The 18,930-nt window shown below is 42.0% G+C and overlaps 1 protein-coding gene across 2 annotated transcripts in view; it reads left to right on the forward strand.

The window, feature by feature from the left end:
• Positions 1–18,930, forward strand: part of GRID2 (glutamate ionotropic receptor delta type subunit 2) — a 919,670-nt gene that overhangs the window by 746,744 nt on the left and 153,996 nt on the right. For both annotated transcript variants that reach the window (XM_044429596.1, XM_044429597.1), the window contains one exon: positions 9,578–9,890. In XM_044429596.1, the coding sequence (XP_044285531.1) occupies positions 9,578–9,890 (313 nt within the window). The remainder of the gene's footprint in view (positions 1–9,577; positions 9,891–18,930) is intronic.

The raw sequence follows: 18,930 nt of genomic DNA on the forward strand, positions 1-18,930 counted from the left end.
TACAGGTTCATACAACACAAGAAACCCTCATAACTTTATAGCCACCCAGGGTAGCTCCCTTCCCTAGGTTACCTGGTGTGCCCAAAGGTGATTGATGGGGGGGGGCACTGGAGGTTCTGAAGCACCTCCTTTCCCCTCTCCCCTTCTTAATCCTGTCACTGGAATCCCAGGGGACAATGCAGTGGGATATGGAAATGAGGACGGGAGTGCTGATGCTAGCTGCTGAAGGGGGCATGTTTCAGCACCTTTCAGCCATCACTCACTTCCTCACCTGGTGCTCCTGCTGATGCTGGGAGAAAAGGACTGCTTACAAGTGCAGGCTGCCTCTTCTTCCCTCTCTCAGTGCTCCTATGAGGTGCCTCCTGTTGTTTCAAACCAGTATGGTAAAGAGAAGCACCCTCCTCTTCTATACTAGCTCAGAAAGGCCGACAACCAGGAAAGGGAGCAGGACAATCATGCTCCCCAAGGGTGGGAAAAGGAGGCACATCCATTTGCACCCCAGGACCCATTATCCTCTGGAGCCACTGTCAAGCATCAGGAAGAAACGGGGCAGGGCTTGAGCTGCTCCATTTGACTTCCTCTTAAGGAAGGCAAGCAGAGTACTTTGATCTCACCTGCAGCTCCTACAGTCCCTATTACCAGGGGCTACATCCTTAAACCCTGGAGTGAAGTCAAGCTTGGCTGCTTCCCCCCCATGCTCCTGCCAAGGTTAGAGCAGTGGAGGTGGGGGCAATGATCATGTGCCCTTTACTGACTGACACCAGGAAGAACCCTTTAATCTTAATGGCAACTTTTTTCTTGGTCCTACCAAGGGACTGACTCATTCAGAGGTGTCCCCGCTCCCAATTGGTGGCATCATGATGATGTAAGGTGGGTTTATTAGACCTAGAACAAGGCATATATATTTAGGGTTGTTAGTATCTACCCCTTAAGAAATGTGCTGCATTCAGATAAAAGACTAACTCATGCTGTCTTCATAGGTAGGGTTCAACTGATCTTTCCCAGAATCTGGCCCTCTTCTGTTCGTCAGACTTCTCACGCTTCCCCTTCACTTAGGGAGAGAGCTGAGCTGAGCTGAGCTGAGCTGAGCTGAGGGGAAGTCTGCAAATGCTTGCAGAACTCTAATTGTGCAACTGGCAACCTTCTTCATTGCATGTACAGCACAAACAAAGGGCACAAGTCATGTGCATGGAAGAGGGATGCTGCTTGCCCAGTGTGTACACGGGTGCACTTCCTGGCAGCCACCAATACGAATGCTCAGTGTGCTCATCAGGAATGAGGGCCAGAGTTCAGGAAGCCAAGCCCGGGGAATCCAATGGACTCCCTCCCTCAAAGCAGGTTCCGCACGCATCCCTATGCATAGCCACCATGGACTGGCATGTTGTGCAAATCCCGTTAGTTCCTTGCAATGAGAATGGTGCAACTCCTTCCGAACTGCAGCAATAGAATGAATGTAGCCTGGAAGTCCTGACAATCCTATGGCCACCTACTGCGTGCAGCTTCAGTGTGCTGTCTGCAGTTGGTGGTGGGGGTGGGGGGGGTTCTTTTTTCAGCAACTACAGCATTGCAAAAATAAATGACTTAGAGCACAATTCAATTGTGGTAGACGCTTTCTGACTACCTATAGGAAAAGACCCCAGTGTGACCTTGGAAAAGCCTCTTAGATCACAGTGCGGACTGAACATTCAAGGGCCCCTCCTTTCCTCTCATCCAGCATGGCTCTTTCTGCATCAACGGAGGCCCTGAGGATGGAAGTCCATCTTCAGGGCAGATGCTGGGAGGATGCTTGGGAGAGGGACCACTCATTCCCTATGTCTCTCCTCTTCATGAGGAGGGAGAATATATTTCAACAGGTGAAATATGCCATCTAAATGTCCCTCATTCAGTTGAATGCCTTAACCCTCTGAGCCGCAGCAGATTATAGCCTTAGTCCTTTAGCTGTTGAAACAGAGTTTGAATGAAGTGAAACTAGTGTGTGTCTGGATGGAATGCAATCAGTGAAAGTCTAATGTAGCCCATTTGCCAGCCAAATTGTAGTTTTGCACCTTGGCAAGGAAGATCACTGGTTATTCCTTAATAGCATTTCATTCCCAAGTGGAGAGAGATTTGTTTTTGGAAGCATTTCCAATAAGCTGATCTGATTTGAACTGACTGAGTAGATTTTAATAAACTGAGTAATATAATTTATGGCCAGCTGTTTTATTATGGGTTTGTTTGTTTGTAATTATTTTAAACCAGATTTTATTTTTGAAAGCCACGTTGATTGTCATGGGTATAAGACAAGGATGAAAACTGGGATCAGACTGGACCTGCCTGGTTGTCACTTCTTACTTATTCCCTTGTTCATACTGGGAACCTGAGCAAACTGAAATAGCTTATGGGGCCAGTCTTTTCCTTTCTTCTCCTTCCAAGCAGATCAAGACAAGAGACTTCTAACTACATGCTTTATTACATGAAAGGAGGCCAACTAGGCTGTATTGCAGAGGTTGCTAGCAAAAGGCAGCAATCAGGAAGCCAGCTATTTAAGGAGGTTACCAATGGTGCCAAGACATTGATGAATCCCCTTTCTCCACCCTCTGTTAGCTGTACCCTCAGGATGGTTTCCACTGTGGACCAGGTAGCAGGGTTGATGGACACTGCTCAGTTGGTCTGCTCATTTGATCTAACCCTGGACACTAGAACAAGTGATCTCTGCTGGTTCTGCCTGTCCAACTGTGTTTTCCTTAGAACTAGACACAGCCCAATTCCTATCAGCCACTTGGTTCACCTTGGCCAGTGCTGACTTGGGCATTTCAGCTAAGAATTCTGACCCTGGCTCTTTATCCAGTTTAGGGTCAGACTCTGAGATGACTGCCTTGGAATGCTGTATTTTGAGAGACATGCCCCTAATTCCTACATGCACCTTGAACTGGTGGACCCTACCCCTAAAACAACAGGATGAGAAGAAGTGCAGAAGCATCATGATGCAGTGCTTGCTTGGCCACAGTTTGGGAAAAGAAAGGAATTCTTTCTGGACAGCAGCATATCAGTTCCATATCACTTTAAGCTATATGTTATGATCCAAATATCCAAAGATTCTCTATCTATAAAAAAAAGCAGGAAGGACCATCCTCACTTTCCCTCTGAGGTGCTATTTTTATGCAGCCTTGGTTTTTGCCCCTAAAGGAACACCTGCCTACACTCTGTAACAGAATAGCCCCAGAAAAGGTTTCGGAATGTTTCTGCCAGTTCTGTACTATGTGTGCCCTGAAGTAAAGTCAAAAGGGGCTTGTTTTTATTTTTGATATTATTCACACCATGCCAGATGCCAATGGCGAGGAGGAAACATCAGCAATCATTAGCCAGAAATGGAGAAATCCCCCATCACTCAGCACAGTTGGACGTTGATTGATAAGTTCTGCCATAGACATGAACTTTCTACCCAACTTCCACGCTGCTCGGCTTCCCATAAAGGACCTCACACAGTATCAGCTCATTACTTCAAATGGGCAGGAATTTTAAGTGGTTAAATGTTCCTTTTTAAATATACACATTCTTAAAGGACAGTCAGTTGCTTAACCAGTGTTTAATGGTTTATTTATTTTCTTAAGGCACATTAACATGACTACTTTAAAGCTCTGCCTTTCACTCTCTGCTGCTCTTATATTGCCATGTGGGGGGAGAATTAAAGCAATACCTACTGAAGCTGTGACTACTGTCCCTTGAGACATGCTGAGCCGTAAGCTGGTTAGATCAAAGGATATATTAATAGTCTTCATATCTTAAATTAAATGGATGGGAAGGAACAAAGGCAGTGCATTTGATATGTACAGGACAGATAGCCATATGGTACAGCAGCTTCATTTTCAGATGCTGTTAAACACCTGCCAGGAAAGGGAGATGTCCATTGTTTGAAAGTGGTTGTGCAACCACAGGGCAAAAACAACAACCATGAAAAGCATATTGTGCTCTTATCATAACCTTGTAATCAAAGACCAAGGCATTGTTTCACTCTGGCAGGAGATGCATTTCTTCTGAGTAACAAGTAAGAATCCAATTGAGTGCATGCAGCAGAGCCCTTTCCGGTGGGTGGAGGTTCGGGGGAGACACGGCCATATTCTGCTAAATCAATTAGTTCAGCAAACTGGAGACTAACCTGTGGCTCCCTGTTATCTACCAAAGATGGCAAACTGTGAGTACAGAAGGGTTTGGACATATTGCTTTGCCACCTGCAAAGGGGAGGAGAAGCATCCATGTACATGGTGCCTTAAAAGATGAGCAGGGCAAGGCCAACTGGGGTTTCCACTGTCAAGTTCCAGCTAATTTCCTGCAATGCCAGGGCTTCAACCTCACTGAAAGCTCCAAGAGTGCCATCCAGGCTACCAGAACACTTGACCTTAAGGGGCAGTCTTGATCCATCCAGATCTGTAATGCTCAGGTCTGAAAGCTTGCTCCTCAACCTGAGAAGCATCTCCCATATGAGGCAGGGATAAACGAATAGTGTTAAATCTATTCTGTCAGGTACCTTTATTTCTAGTGTCCATTTATTGAGAGAATCATTTTTTCTTAAATTTCCAGACTTGCATTTATATTTTATTTATCTATTTATTTATTTAAACCATTTTTATGCCGCCCCATTCGCAAAAAGCCTTGGGGCAGCTTACAACAATATTGCAAAATGTATACTTGCACAATTGTACAAATCCTCTTAAAATGTGCATTTTTGCCCTTTGTGGAAGAAGTATGCGTTTTTGATCAGCCTTATATGTATGACTAATTTGGGTACAGTTTTGGAAAATGAAAAAAGTCCACAAATCCACATGACTCTAAAGAAACTGGTCCTCTGCAGGTTGGATGTATAGAAACTCAAAGATGTGCATCCATGATGGATTTCTCCAACATCCCTAGTATGAGCACTTTGCCTAGTAACTCCTTCTTTCTCTCCCTCATTGTTGCCTAGCAACTTGACCTCAGCCTGACTTTGACTGCTTACCTTTCTCTAGCAGAAAATGGCAGATGAGTTTTTGTTTGTTTGTTTTCCTTTTAATGTGAATGTATGGAATTACGCACTTTCAGATCCCTATGTGAAGGAAAACTGCATTATGCTTCAAAATTCATACTGATCTGAATTTAGCAGTAGAGTTCTCCAATCAAAACACAAATGCAACATGTGCATGTACATGAACATGAAGTACAAAATGCTCTGTATTGGGCAAATGACTTGCAGAAACCAAGAAGTTTAGGCAAAATGATAAAAAATGTAAGCATTATGATAAATGTGCACAGATGTGGACACACATTTTCATGCCAACCTTTTAAAAACTTCCCAAGATTAAGATGAACCAAATTGTGAAATGAATGGGAAATGAGAATGGAATGGAACAAAAGCAATGAGAAACTCAGAATAACCAAATTTACAGATTTATTCATGCCTAGTCAGGCCCCTTGGTTCTCTGTTTTCAGATCCAAATCTTAACTTTGTGAACTTGCTGCAGGCCATTTGGATCTTCTGCCTTTTTGGAAATCAGTTTTAGATCACACCAACACTTTAATCCCACTTGGATAAAATGTCACTTTCCTGGGTCCTGATATTTAACCCTGCTAGGACTTCGTGCAGTAATTTGTATCTCATAAACACAGAGAAGCCAACTTCCATACATTTGATCCCTGGCTGGTTTGGAGTACAGTGAGCAAAGCAGATAACCTAAAAACTTACTGAATGGGCACTGGTTTTACATTTGACTATGATATGGGGGCCCTTTGTCCAATTTTCAGCGGGCTTCCATTTGAGAGTTATTAGACCATCTTAAAATGCAATGCAATTTAAATGCAAAACGCCCAAGTTACAAGCAGGAAAACTTTGATTCCCTTACAAGTTGTCCTCACTTCTGATTACTTAAAAATGAGGTATCTTCAACTAACCTGTCCAAAATTTAGTACTTCATATGCCCTTGAAGAGTAATAGTCCTGAAAATCCCATGCTACTTAGATGAAAAATACCAAAGATAGGGGCAGGAAAAATCCACTAAAATCAGTGTTTAAAATGAACATAAAAATGGAACTAAAGCAAAGATGACCCCAAACAAATTAAGATTATATGAAGATGAACAGAAACAAAAGTGGCCTTCAGAAACAAAACTAAATGAAATTATTTCAGGTATAACCTTCTCATCTAGGGGATAACTTTTGCTGGAAGGAGGACAGGCAATTTAATATTTCTTGACCTCACAGTTGCATCGGATATTGTCAGCAATGCTATCCTTCTGGAACAACCTTGGTAGCTTGGAGACAGTATTTTGAGTGGTTCTGCTCCTACTTTAAGGTTGGTTCCAAAATGAAATGCTGAAAGACTACTGCTCTATCCCATGGGAGTTAATGGACAGGTAACTGTAGGACCCAGCTTTTATTGCATAATTTTTATTACCATAATTTTGATGCCACTAGGAGAAGTAAATCTGAGGCTGGAGCTTCACTGGGCACTTGATGTTCCAAACAAGATGTCTGGAGATTGAAGGATGGATGGAATTCCATGTCCATTTCTATGGAATTCTGCCTTTTTTTTCCAAACCTGAATTGGTTCAGTGCTGGGGTTTGTGCAAATTTGATTGGGGTGAGCAAAATAAATAAATACTGACTTTTTTGCCTACTTTTTATAAAGTGTGCATTCTCTGTGCTGGATTGCAATTTCCCAAATAGCTATCCATCATGGAGATTCCCTCCCTGTTTGTATCACAGGAAAAACAGTTTGTCACAAGAGCATTTTTCTGTAGAAGCACTATTTTGAATCCATCTTCTATAGGAGGCATGACAGGTTTGGCCCACCTAGGTTTTTAACAGATACTGTATATCACAGGTAAAAAGCTACTTGTCCCTGGACAGAGAAAAAGGGTGATATCTCCCACATTGGGATCTGCGAGCTGTTTGTCTGCCTCAATGTCTTTCTTCTTTGAATTTCAAGATGGCTTACAAGGTTCTCCTACCCTCCATTTTATCCTCACAACAACCCTGTGAAGTAGGTTGGGCTAAGAATAACTGGCAGCCAGTGAGCCTCATGATCAAGTGGGAGACTAGAACCTGGATTTGCTGAGTACCAGTCCAGCATGGTAGCCACTGTGCCGCACCGGCTCAGCACAGGGTTTCCAGAGGCATTAAGTAATGAGCCTTGCTAGAAAGGATGTTCTAGCACTTCTGAACTTTCTCATGTTTTAGAGCTTCCAGGTTTCAGGGAAGTCTCCTAGAGTGAAATGAGAGTTCTAATTTAAGGACATGAATAAAGTAATCCTTTCTGAAAGGACAGAACCTTTTCAATTCATAAGGTACAGAACCTCTTGTGAATCACTGCATCTGCAGATTTAATTAGTTTTCAGAATGACTATATTAAACAGCTCTTTGGAAGACCAATGTGGAATTTAGCTTCCTGCTGAATAAACCTAAGTCAACAGAGCTTGCAGTTAATGATCTGAGAGTAGTCTTCTGCTGTTCTTGCATAATGTACTTGGAAACATGAACACAACTAGCTCTTTCATAGGCCAAGTTAGGTTTGACACCATCTGCGATGAACATGCCAAGACTGCAAGCTTGTCCTAAGTGAAAGAGCAAATCCTCTACAAGGTTTTGTATATAGGTTCAGAGATAGTGTATAAGGGCCAAACTTTTTGAATAGGCAGATTGTATTTGATTGTTCTGAGGTTCAGAACAATCAGGCAATATGTAGATCCTGCTACGAATTTCTGAAGAAGAAAAGGCCATTATTGATAATGCAAAGTAAAGATTGCAAACATTTTCTTAATGGCCAACTTTCATTAATGGAGTTTATTTGGAAGAATAACAAATAATGTCCAAATGTGGCTGCATTTAGCTGGATCCAACCATATAGGTTTGGTTGACCAATCTACTACTTTGTAGGCTTATCGGTTTAATGCTTCATTCCTACCCTATAGCCTAACGCAAGCCATTCAAGACAGTTCTCAATAATGCAATTCAAATTCACAGGACCTACATCCTGTAAGCTCAGCTGATATCACCAACTTAAATATAACTATGAAAGTTACAGCACCATTCTGTTAACTGGATCAGCCTGGCCCAAACGCCTGATGAAATAAAAATATTAATTAACTTAATGTATTTATTTTATTTATATTGCAATTTATATCCTGCCTTTTTCCTGCAAAGCTCAAGGCAGCTTACATCATCTCTCCTCCTCCATCTTATCCCCACAACAACAACCTTGTGAGGTAGGTTGGGCTGAGAGTCTGTGACTGGCCCTAAGTCACCCAGTGGGCTCCATGGCTGAGCGGGGACTAGAACCCAGATCCTCTGAGTCCCAGTCCCAGGCTCTTAACCCCTATACCACCTATGCATATGTAGACAGACAAAGATTTTACAGCTCCAAGTATCCAACTCTTAAGGTTGAGTTAAGAAAAATTGAAGCTGAATTGCATTAGCCATCAGAATGACGGATATAGCTAGCTGCTAGATCAGATTCAGAGATAAAAAGAGATGGGGGTGGGGGAACAATTTTTTTCTTGTGTTCAGTCACATTAGCTACATCAATATTATTTCCGATGACAATTATTAGCTTCAGCTTCAGACAGGAATCCTTCCAATATATAGCTGGAGATGCTAGGGCATGAATCCAGGGCTGTATGCATCCAAAGTATATGACCTTCCACTGACCTTTAGCTACTTTCCAGGGCTTTCTAACTCTTTGATTAGGGAAACAGTTATGTAACGAGTGGTGTGGACCAACTGCTGTCCGACAGTGAAACAGATGCAGCAGCTTGAGCTGAGGTCTATGGATTCTGATAGGGAATACTTCAGCATGTGCTTAAGTCTTCCAAACTATGCACACTTACCTGGGAGGAAATCCCATTATATGCAGTAGGACTTGCTTCTGTGTAGCTGTGCACACTGTGTACACTACATTACACTGAAGGTCTCCTGATGGAACTAGTGATACTTTACAGTGACTAATATGAGCAACATGGTGTCTTTTGTTGATTTATTAGTGAATCAATTTTAGTTGGTGGAGCTGAAACTGAATAGCACATGTGTTTATTTGTTCTGGTTATTTGGTTCTCATAGTTGTTAGTGGAACATGGAGTGAAAAGAATTTTTAAAAGGGCAACTTTGCTTTCAGTAGCTCAGGGGTACTGTGCATAGGCTTTCATAATTTGTAAATGTATTTAAATGAAAAGATGATCAGTTAATTAGCATTCTTAAATTGGATGGACATGCTAATAAAAAACCCCCTACCCACAGATCCGTTGCTTCAGTAGTGATATTATTGCCTGTAAGAAAAAACAAGATAAATAGCTCACAGATTTCCTCCAGCTACCTCCTAGATTTGAAATACAGTCTTCTTTTGGATCGTTAAGAAAATAGCAGAATTCATCATCATGAATCTGTCCAGTTTCTTACAGTCAAATCTGTACCCATTTTGCTTCTTTTCCTCTCCTCATTGGCAAAGTTGCTTTTTGGCTTGATACACAGCTGTAAGATAAACAGATCTTGGCAACTATCAAATTGTGCTTATAGTTTTCTATTTCACATGAAACTTAACGCCCTCTTCCCCCCTCTCTCTTTTCTTCTCTTTAAGAGAGCTGACATAGGCATTTCTGCATTAACCATCACTCCAGATCGGGAAAACGTGGTTGATTTTACCACGCGTTACATGGACTATTCAGTGGGAGTGCTGCTTCAGAAAGCTGAGAAGACAATGGACATGTTTGCCTGCTTGGCCCCATTTGACCTCTCGCTTTGGGCCTGCATAGCTGGCACAGTGCTGCTGGTGGGACTCTTGGTATACCTCCTCAACTGGCTCAATCCACCGCGTCTGCAGATGGGGTCCATGACTTCAACAACGCTCTACAACTCCATGTGGTTCGTCTATGGATCCTTTGTGCAGCAAGGTAAGGAGACATCATATATTGCTCAGCAAAATATTTTATTTATTTATTTACTTACTTACTTACTTATTTATTTATTAAAACATTTTTATGCCGCCCCATTCGCCGAAGCCTCGGGGCGGCTTACAACAAATAAGTTAAATAACATTTTAAAATATATACATTAAAATAAATTACAAATATACAATATAAAATAAGCCGCCCTGGCCAGAAAAATTCAATAATATTAACATATAAAATGCGGCTTGAATAAAAAGGTCTTCGCCTGGCGCCGAAAAACAAATAACGATGGCGCCAGGCGGACCTCTCTGGGGAGCGCATTCCATAACTTAGGCGCCACCGCTGAGAAAGCCCTCCTCCGGGTACTCACCCTCCTAATTTCCTTCACAGAGGGCTCCCGGAGAAGGGCCTCTCCCGCCGATCTCAGGGGGCGGCTGGGCATATATGGATGTATATAGGCATATATGGATGTAAAATGTAAAATAAAGAGAGACTATTGTTTTAGTAGCAAAACACACACTTTGCAGAAGTGTGCACATATACTTTGTAATTACCTTAAACCAGGTAACACTTATATTGGCTTTCACTTTGAGCAGGAACTCTATTCAAGGGGAAAGTGGCTAGGAAAAGAATGAATGGGGATACTTCATTGAGTGAAAAACAGAGTAATTCTTCCATTCTTCTCTAAGGTGATGCTAGACGAGTATGGTAGCAAGTCCTGAAGTCTTGAAACCTGATCATATGGAAGGAGGGCTCTGTCTCCCAATGTTATGTGCCAAGTTTTCTTCCACTCACACTTTCAAGGCAATAGGCCATTTCTTTGGAAAAAGCTCTTCATTTGCCAGAAGATACCCAGCACATGCAACTCTCGCAGAATTTATATCTGAGCAGGAAGAGTGGTTTGTTGACCCCAATCTAAACAACTACTTCCAGAAACTTTCCGTTTGAGTATGTCTGCACCCAATCCCTTTTGAAGGGCCCATTTGGAAGTGAGCCTGCAATGACAAGTTGTGTAGAGAAGTCAAAAGATGGAGTGTAGAACAAGGAGGAGCAACATGTAGCCCATGACCTGCCTAAAGTCTCTTTCTTTGTGGTCGAAAGGACCTTCTGCCATCATTCAATTTGCCACTTTTATTTTGCCTGCCGCTTGCACCACATCGCCATTTTGCATTTCATTTTTGGGCTAATTGGTGATGCATCAGTGAGCAGCCCGCAGGAGGCTCTTACAGGTGAAATTGGCCAACCTGGGATACCTGGGTACTAGGTAGAGCACCAACATCAGCTAGAAGGCCCAGGAGGGGGAGTGGCTATCATTTATAAGGTCTTTCTGTCACTCGCCAGGCACCCTGTCTCCTTGGGGATGGGTCTTGAGTATTTATACCTGGCACCTGAGACAGATTAGGGATTCTGATGGTGTACCACCCACCCTGCTGCACACCAGCAGTCCCCCTGTCTGAGCCGATGGAGGCAGTCTCAGACTGGTGTTGGAAACTCCCAGAATGTTGGTTCTGGAGGACTTCAATCAGCATGCTGAGGCTGTCCCTCAGGACTCATAGCTGCCATGACAACCATGGGGCTGTCCCAACATGACATCACCCCAACATGGAGGAATGGTGGTTCAGATGTTCAGCTTGTCATGTTTTAGAATGACTCTGTTAAATTATTACTACTGTTATTGCCGTTGTGTTGGTTATATTTTAATGCTGGGTTTTAGTGTTTTCTGGTATATTTCCAATTTTAGCTTGGTGTACGCTGCCTAGAAAATCTTTTGGACTATTTGGTGGCTTATAAATATAGTAAAAGATCTCAGGCAGTAAAACCAGGGAGTAATGCAGCTACTGAAATGCTCTATTCTCTTTCCCTCTCCCTCTCTTTCTCTTAAGCTTGCTTTTCAGAGCCAGCATTGAACTGTGGGGGAATAATTGGGGATATTTTAGGATTAAATTGGAAAGCATCGGAAGAGAAAGCCTTCCCACCCTTTGTATCCATGCTACTTCAGCAAATGCATGTCCAGTTGCATGCAGCTGCCAAGCTGCCCTGTTTACTGTTTTATGTTTACTGTAATATAGGCATAGATCCTATGAGTATTCAGCTCCTTCTCCATAATTCAGAATCCTCCTTTCCCAAGAACATATAATTGAATGTATAAGAATTTCTGAACACTTTAACATAAATATATGGCACAAGCATGTCACACATAATATCTCTCTTCCACTTGCTTCCAATGTTATGTTTGTAAAAAAAGTTGAAATAAGTAGCATGAGCCCCAAAATACCTATGTAGAAATAAGTAATGTGACCTTGAATTCATAGTGTTCTGTTTTTTCAAAGGGTTGATTTTAAAATTTGAAGAACTTTGCTTTAGCCTCTAGCCTTTCCAGTTTATTATGGCATAACATAATAGCAAATGCACATTTTCACTGCACAGTATCCGTAATTTTCCAGGCTTTGTTAGTGACTTATTCATTGCATCAAGCAAACTTTATTTTCTGGGGCCCATTCAGCAAGAAGCCTCTTTGACCTCAACTTCAGTGAGTTCCTGGGTCCCATGGCCGTCTTCCTTGACATGGCTCCCTGCCCCTCGCTGACTCATCTTGCTTCTGCTCCATTTCTTATAGACCTACAAAGTCTTCCCTGACATTCTTGGCCAAGCTCCTTGCCCCCACCCCGCCCTGGAGCTTTCAGATCCACCTTTGTTATTCCCCAGTGGTCTGTATCCGCTCAGTTCCTTTCCAAACTCAGCTTTTTCCAGCCATTGCTTATTCGTACCTTCCTAATGGGTCACAGATTGCTGACTCAGTGTTGGTACTTGTTTCTGGTTCCAGTGCATTCTGGTTTTGTTTTTATTTTTAATTCCATGACCGCATGGCAAGCTCTGCCACAAATTGGGCAAGGATGACTTGTCACTTAAAGCACTGAAAATAAGCCAAGGAAACTTAGAACACTAGAACTGGCTGGACAACTAGAAAATTGCCTGTAGCTCTTGTTCATCTTATGTTTCATGGGTCACTACAGGCATTGCCACACCAGAGAGATGCCAAGCTTGCTAATCTATGTGGCATCTGCTGTACAAGCAGTGACACTGCTTGCTTCTGGTTCTGAATTTCCACCTCCCTGATCAATTGAGACATGAATTTTGTGGAAACGCCACACATTGAAATTGCTTTCTGTTGCACTTGGCATTATCGTGTGTTAAACGTGCGACATGGCATGGTTCCTTACCATTCAGCCTTGTACAAATCATCCAGTTAAGCTAACGGGAAAAGGGACTTAATCTCCTAATGCATGTAGTTTCTTCCTAAAGAAAATCAGAGCTAGGCTACACAGGGGCAAAAAGTGCTTTTTTTTTTGTCCTCGTCTTCTAACAAAGGTGGGTCAGCAGGGCAATGAAGCCTGAATGAAGCCATTTCCAACAGTGTTAACATTGTGTGTGTGTGTGTGTGTGTGTGTGTGTGTGTGTGTGTGTGTTCATCTTTAATGTGCTAAAGCAGGAACAGGCTAAGGGTGGTCCACATGCAAGTTCTAGTTCATCACTCACCTGGACCTTTTCAGATGTCAAAAGGGACCTTTTCTATCCAGCTGTAGAAAGAATTGTTCTGCCATCATGCTTCCACAGCTGATTTTCCTATCTTAGGACGGCTACAGGGTCTGAATCTCAGCCAGCTCTGAGACCAGGGATTAAGAATTGCTGTCCATCTGTTTGTAACATGTATAACTTGGCTTCCCATAGAAAGCACAATAGGTGGTGGCGAAGCCCACAATGTGTGTCTGTGCACACACACATTTAAATCCCACATTTCTAATTTAAAAAAGCCCTTCACACTATTGCCTGTTCAAATAAATACATGTTTGTGTGCAAAGGTGTATTCCGGCAGTTACCCTGGAGTTCTGATGTTGTGACAATCAAAAAGGCCCTGCTGTGTATCTTGGTTGATGTAAGGCAAATGAAATTTATCCTGATCTTAATAAGAAGAGCAAAAAGTACCATGTAGGTTATGCAGACCTAAAAATAAGCAGATAGAAGAAGCCTCCCCAGAATGAGGAAAACATGTGTTACAGGTAAATGTGGAACCTTCAAAATACACAAGAAGTTGTGATTATACAGTATGTGCAGGCTAGAAAACTCACACTTTTGAAAGATGACTCCTTCAGATTCCATAGTTGCAACATTTGCAGAAGTTTCCTGCAATGATCTGATAGAATTCTGCTGGACTTCTCCATATCAAATGGTTTGCAACTTAGCCTTATATTTACAAAGAGGAGATTTACCTCAGTCAGTACACTTTCTTGGAATGAGTTCTCTTGTTCCTAAGGGAGGTGGGGGTGGGTTTTTCTCCTCTTTCAGTCCATTGCATTTCTTTTTTAGCAAGAGGGAGTCAAGGGAGACGTATCTCCTTCATACAGCAGACAGAAGGACAAGTTTTAATTTGGTTCAAAAGAAAAGAGCAAGAATTTAATGGACTTGATATCAGCATATATGAATGTAGGGAATGATTGAATAATATAGACCCAGAGGGACCCTGAATCCTAGAGCAGCAGCACAGGAGATTCATTTATAATGTCATCCCACATTTCACATTCAATTTGAATGTAACAAAAACTATGTTAGCAGAAGCTCTATTGTTTACTAACCCCAGTGAACAGGGGGGTAGGGGAGAAGCTGAAAGTAATTCCCAGTGACAGATTAACTGGCTACAATGCTAAGTCTGGCTTATGTATTCACTGCTCATCTGCTTTCCATTCTGCAAAAGAAGTCTGTGTGTTTATTTTAGAATAGCAAATCCACAGCCGTTAATTGTGACTGGCAGATCTTAACCAAGGCAATATGGGACATTTTAAACATTGTCACGTTCACTTAAAAAGTCTCTCTCGACAGATGATTTAAAGCATGACAAGGTAGTCATCCCTGTTATCAAAGCACACAGGCCCAGTTACTTTTGTGTCCTGTACTGAAGGGAATGAAACAAAACAGTATCTTGAGAATACTGGAGTTTTACTACCTGTCTGAGATCACCAAACAAATTGTGGCCCTGTATCTTCCTTATTTTCTATCCACCTAAGATTCACAACCATGCCGGCTGCTTTCTTCCAGTCTTGGTGAAGATGAAAGCAGAAAATAGGTCTTTGGGGAGTAGAACTATACATGTTAGGATTTAGCAAACAGGAATTTTTTTTAGATTGGAACAAAATAATGTTATTTTCACCTGCTACGTTTTTATTTGGCTCATTTCCACATCCTGCTGATTACATGGCAGCTGTTGTGTTCATATGTGGGTTTAGAGGACTGTTTTTGTATTTTGAGTCTTTAAGATGTAGTTTATGGTTATGCTTTTTGAAATGAACTGGCCATGTTTCAGGCTGATCAAAAGTGCAGGGTGAAGTAGGTAGGGTGAAAATGTGGGCCAAGAGGAAGAAGAGGAAGATGAGGAGGAATCTTCCACTCAGCCAAGGAAAAAGATGAATATTATGTTTATAAGTGACTGATTCCTATTTATAACATTTCTGAGGTCCCTTTGCCAGCCCAGATAAGAGAGTCAGAGTGACATACACAACTATAATACAAACAGCTGCATCCAAATTTAATCCTCCAAAAACTTGGTTAACAAGAAAATTTTGTAAAAGCAGCCAGGGGAATCATTTCCATAATCATTAACTGAAAGTTAATATGGTATCAGAACAGTAAACTGCATATTGAATGGATTCACGAGGCAGATTCATTTGGCTCTCTGCTATGAGCTTTTTTGGGGGAGAGGGAGAGAGAGAGAAGCTGGTTGTGTGAATTAATATTCTGGAGTTCAACAGACCATATAATCGATGTGCTGATAGGTTTGGTTCAGGCAAACATATATCTGACAGCTACTGCCTGCACATTTTTAAAAATAAGAGGGAGGCCTGGAGTTCACTGTACTGGCCTTATGATATGGTATTTCTATACATCTCAGTCTTAAATTGCCACTTTCAAAGCAGGATTATGGTCAAAGGAGATGCCAGACTTTCACTGGGGAGAGAGCCCAGCATTCTTATCTATTTAAAGACCTTTTCCTGCCAGAGAGTATACCTGTGCGTCGGCATCATGACCATTTCATTGCATTTTCATCTTCACAGAAATAAGCTTTTCATAGTTCTGTACTTACACAGAACTTACATAATGAATGATATTAGGAGTATGCTACTATATTCATATTTAATTGATGTACTTATTGATGAGACAAGCTCTACAAACAGTTCCCCCTTTTAAACACACTGAAACTTTCAGAAATAGGGAACACTATTTAAATCCCAAGGATTATTTTAGGATTCGGTCAAAGGTCTATCAAGTCCACTACTATCCAGATGAGTTGGACTACAACTCCCATTATCCTTAGCCTAACCCCAGGCAATGCTGCCTGGGGGTAATGGAAATTATAAGCCAAACTATATGGAGAATGTGGTAGACCGAGCTATTCAAACCTCCTTTTCCCCATAGTAGTCAACCAAATGCCTTTGAAAGGCCCACAAGGGGGGAACATGAAGACAATGGCTAGGTTCAGAAAAGATGATAACCTACACTCAGAGGCTGAGTATGTTGGTGGTGGTCCTTGAACAATGGGTTGGTACTGAAACAGGAGCTATCATAGTGCTTGAGCCCAACAGTTCACAACCCAGCAATAAATCATGGGCTGTTCATGGTTAACAAGCCATGGCCCATTAAAGCAGTTGGATTCAGAAAACATGAAAACGCATTTTTCAGTGAGAATCCACACTTCAAGAACATTCCATTCTCAACCCGCATTCAATGTTTGGGTGTGAGCTATTGAGTCAGTAATATTCAATAACTTATTGTTTACTACTTTCAACCCACCCCAGCCGCTGGTACTCAATGGAACACTGCTACTGAATTTGGAAGCTCTATCTACATAGTTACCATGGCTAACAGCGAAACAAATTTGGTTCATCTCTTTTTGAAACTTCCCATGACAATGACCATCACTGCATCTTATTTTCTTTTGTTTTTCCTTTCCTGGTTCTATTACCAATCAGTTTCATGAGAGACCGAAGTTTAAGTTCATGAGGAAGAGGTTACAAATTTACTGTATGAATTTTCACACAATACATAATTCAAGAAGAGCTCTGACATGTCTTTGGAGGGGAAGCTTGGAGCTCCATGCACCAGAATAAGAAGCATCTCCAAAGGCTGGCCTATCACATTTTGAAGGAAGTGAAGTAGTAGGGTTGGAAAACAGAAGGCAGTAAGTGTCCCAGCATTCCCAAGCATGGACTGTCCTCCTGTCAAAAATATCTGGAGGGCACTGTGTTGGAGAGAGCCATTTCTATACTGTAGCTTTTTCTCACATACTAGGAAAGATGCTTACCTCTTTGAGCTTTTTGATTTTCTATACCTTTTATACTCTGTTGGGGAAAGGTGGGGCAACAACTCCCTGTAGAGGAGGAACAAAAAATGGTATTTCCCCACTTTCCCCACTCAGATATAGGCTTCTTTTGAAGCACCATGTACATTCAAGCTGACTATGTTGATATGAAACAGGAAGGATATCTTTGAGTGCCCTTGACAATCTAGAACTATAACTGATGAGGATCCAATCAGGTGTAATCAGGTATATATCAACTCATAATGTTCAGCATTTCTGCCAGGCATGAAAATGCTTAACACTCATCCCTATATCCATGACTCTTTAATTACTGTATTGATTTGCCCTGGATAACATGGCATGACCAAAAAGGTTGCAGAGAAATGCAGATGGATTTTGAAACAATTGCATGATTGCTTCAGGGGCTTAGTTTCATGTTGACTTGGATATACTGCTCTTGACTCTCCAGGACTGATATGTGTGGGGGAGGGTTAAGGAGTTCAGCTAAAGCCTCTTTGAAAACATCTCTTCTCAGACTGCAATAGGACTCGACAACCCATTTTTTCCTTCAGCAGAAGGAAGTGCAGCAGAATACAGGGCTGCCAAGGTGACAGGAAATAGCAGGTTGGTAGGTCTTGTATTCTCTGGTTCGTCTTGTGCCATGTCCACAGGTGAAGGAAAAGTACTTCTATAGGGAAATGGGTGTATAATATTAGCAATTCCAGGGAGGTGGAGGTGAAAGTATGAAAATGATGAAGAGAAAGCAAAGCTATGTACGAGTCTTCCCCTGCAGACATATCTTCAGTAGTCCTGGAACAAGGACTTATTAAGGGATTCTTGATAAGAAACCCAATCAAACAAGCCTTCCTTCTCCTTTAAAGCCCAGTTGCAGGGGATCTGGTGCAGGGAAGCTGGTGGTTCTGGTGGCAGTGGAGCAGTATATCCTCTCTGGCCTGAAATTCAAAGGAGCTGCCCATTCAAGCCCTCCTCATCCTTAAACTGGGTTCAGTACCATGGACAGATCCTCGACATTCAAACTATTCCCATGACGTGTAGACACTGTCCCACAGAGCTCCACTGACTGCTAGTCATATTCTGTGCTCGGGCTGGAGAACCTCAGGCACATTAGCCAAATCTGGGCAATCTGGAATCCTAGTCTGACCCTCTGAAATTCCCCAGCTGAGATATCCAGACTCCCTCCCCCCCACAACTGCTAATCTATTGACAGTTTTCTGAAGTTTTGTATGTTTGCTCTCCTGTCCTGAAATGCCTCTTCTAAGGCTTACTTCTTGGCAGCTTGAGTTTTAAGCTGGCATTTTAGCCCTACCACTTTTTGAACAAGTTTTTAAATACCTTGGAGTAGTTTTTCAATCAACAGGGTCTTGATCAACCCATCAGAAATAAGTGGTGGAAAAGCATGTCAGAGTTCGGACATGTTTTTTCTACAAAAGGAGACAACTACATACCATCAGCAGTTGAAGTAATTAGAGCTAGATTTCCAGCACAGCTACTTTATGGGGTCCAAATCTGGGTGGATGTGTATACGAGAGATGTGGAAGTTGTTCAGTCTAAGTTCCTGAGACAACTCTTTTTGTTTCCATGTTGTGTTCCAAATGCCTTGCTGCATCTAGAGGGTAGCCTCCCTTCCACCAACTTACAGGTCTGGTGTAGGAGAGTTAACTTCAGGTGCACTTA

This window comes from Varanus komodoensis, unplaced genomic scaffold, assembly GCF_004798865.1.
Source record: "Varanus komodoensis strain SLA01 unplaced genomic scaffold, ASM479886v1 scaffold2, whole genome shotgun sequence".
Taxonomy (NCBI): domain Eukaryota; kingdom Metazoa; phylum Chordata; class Lepidosauria; order Squamata; family Varanidae; genus Varanus; species Varanus komodoensis.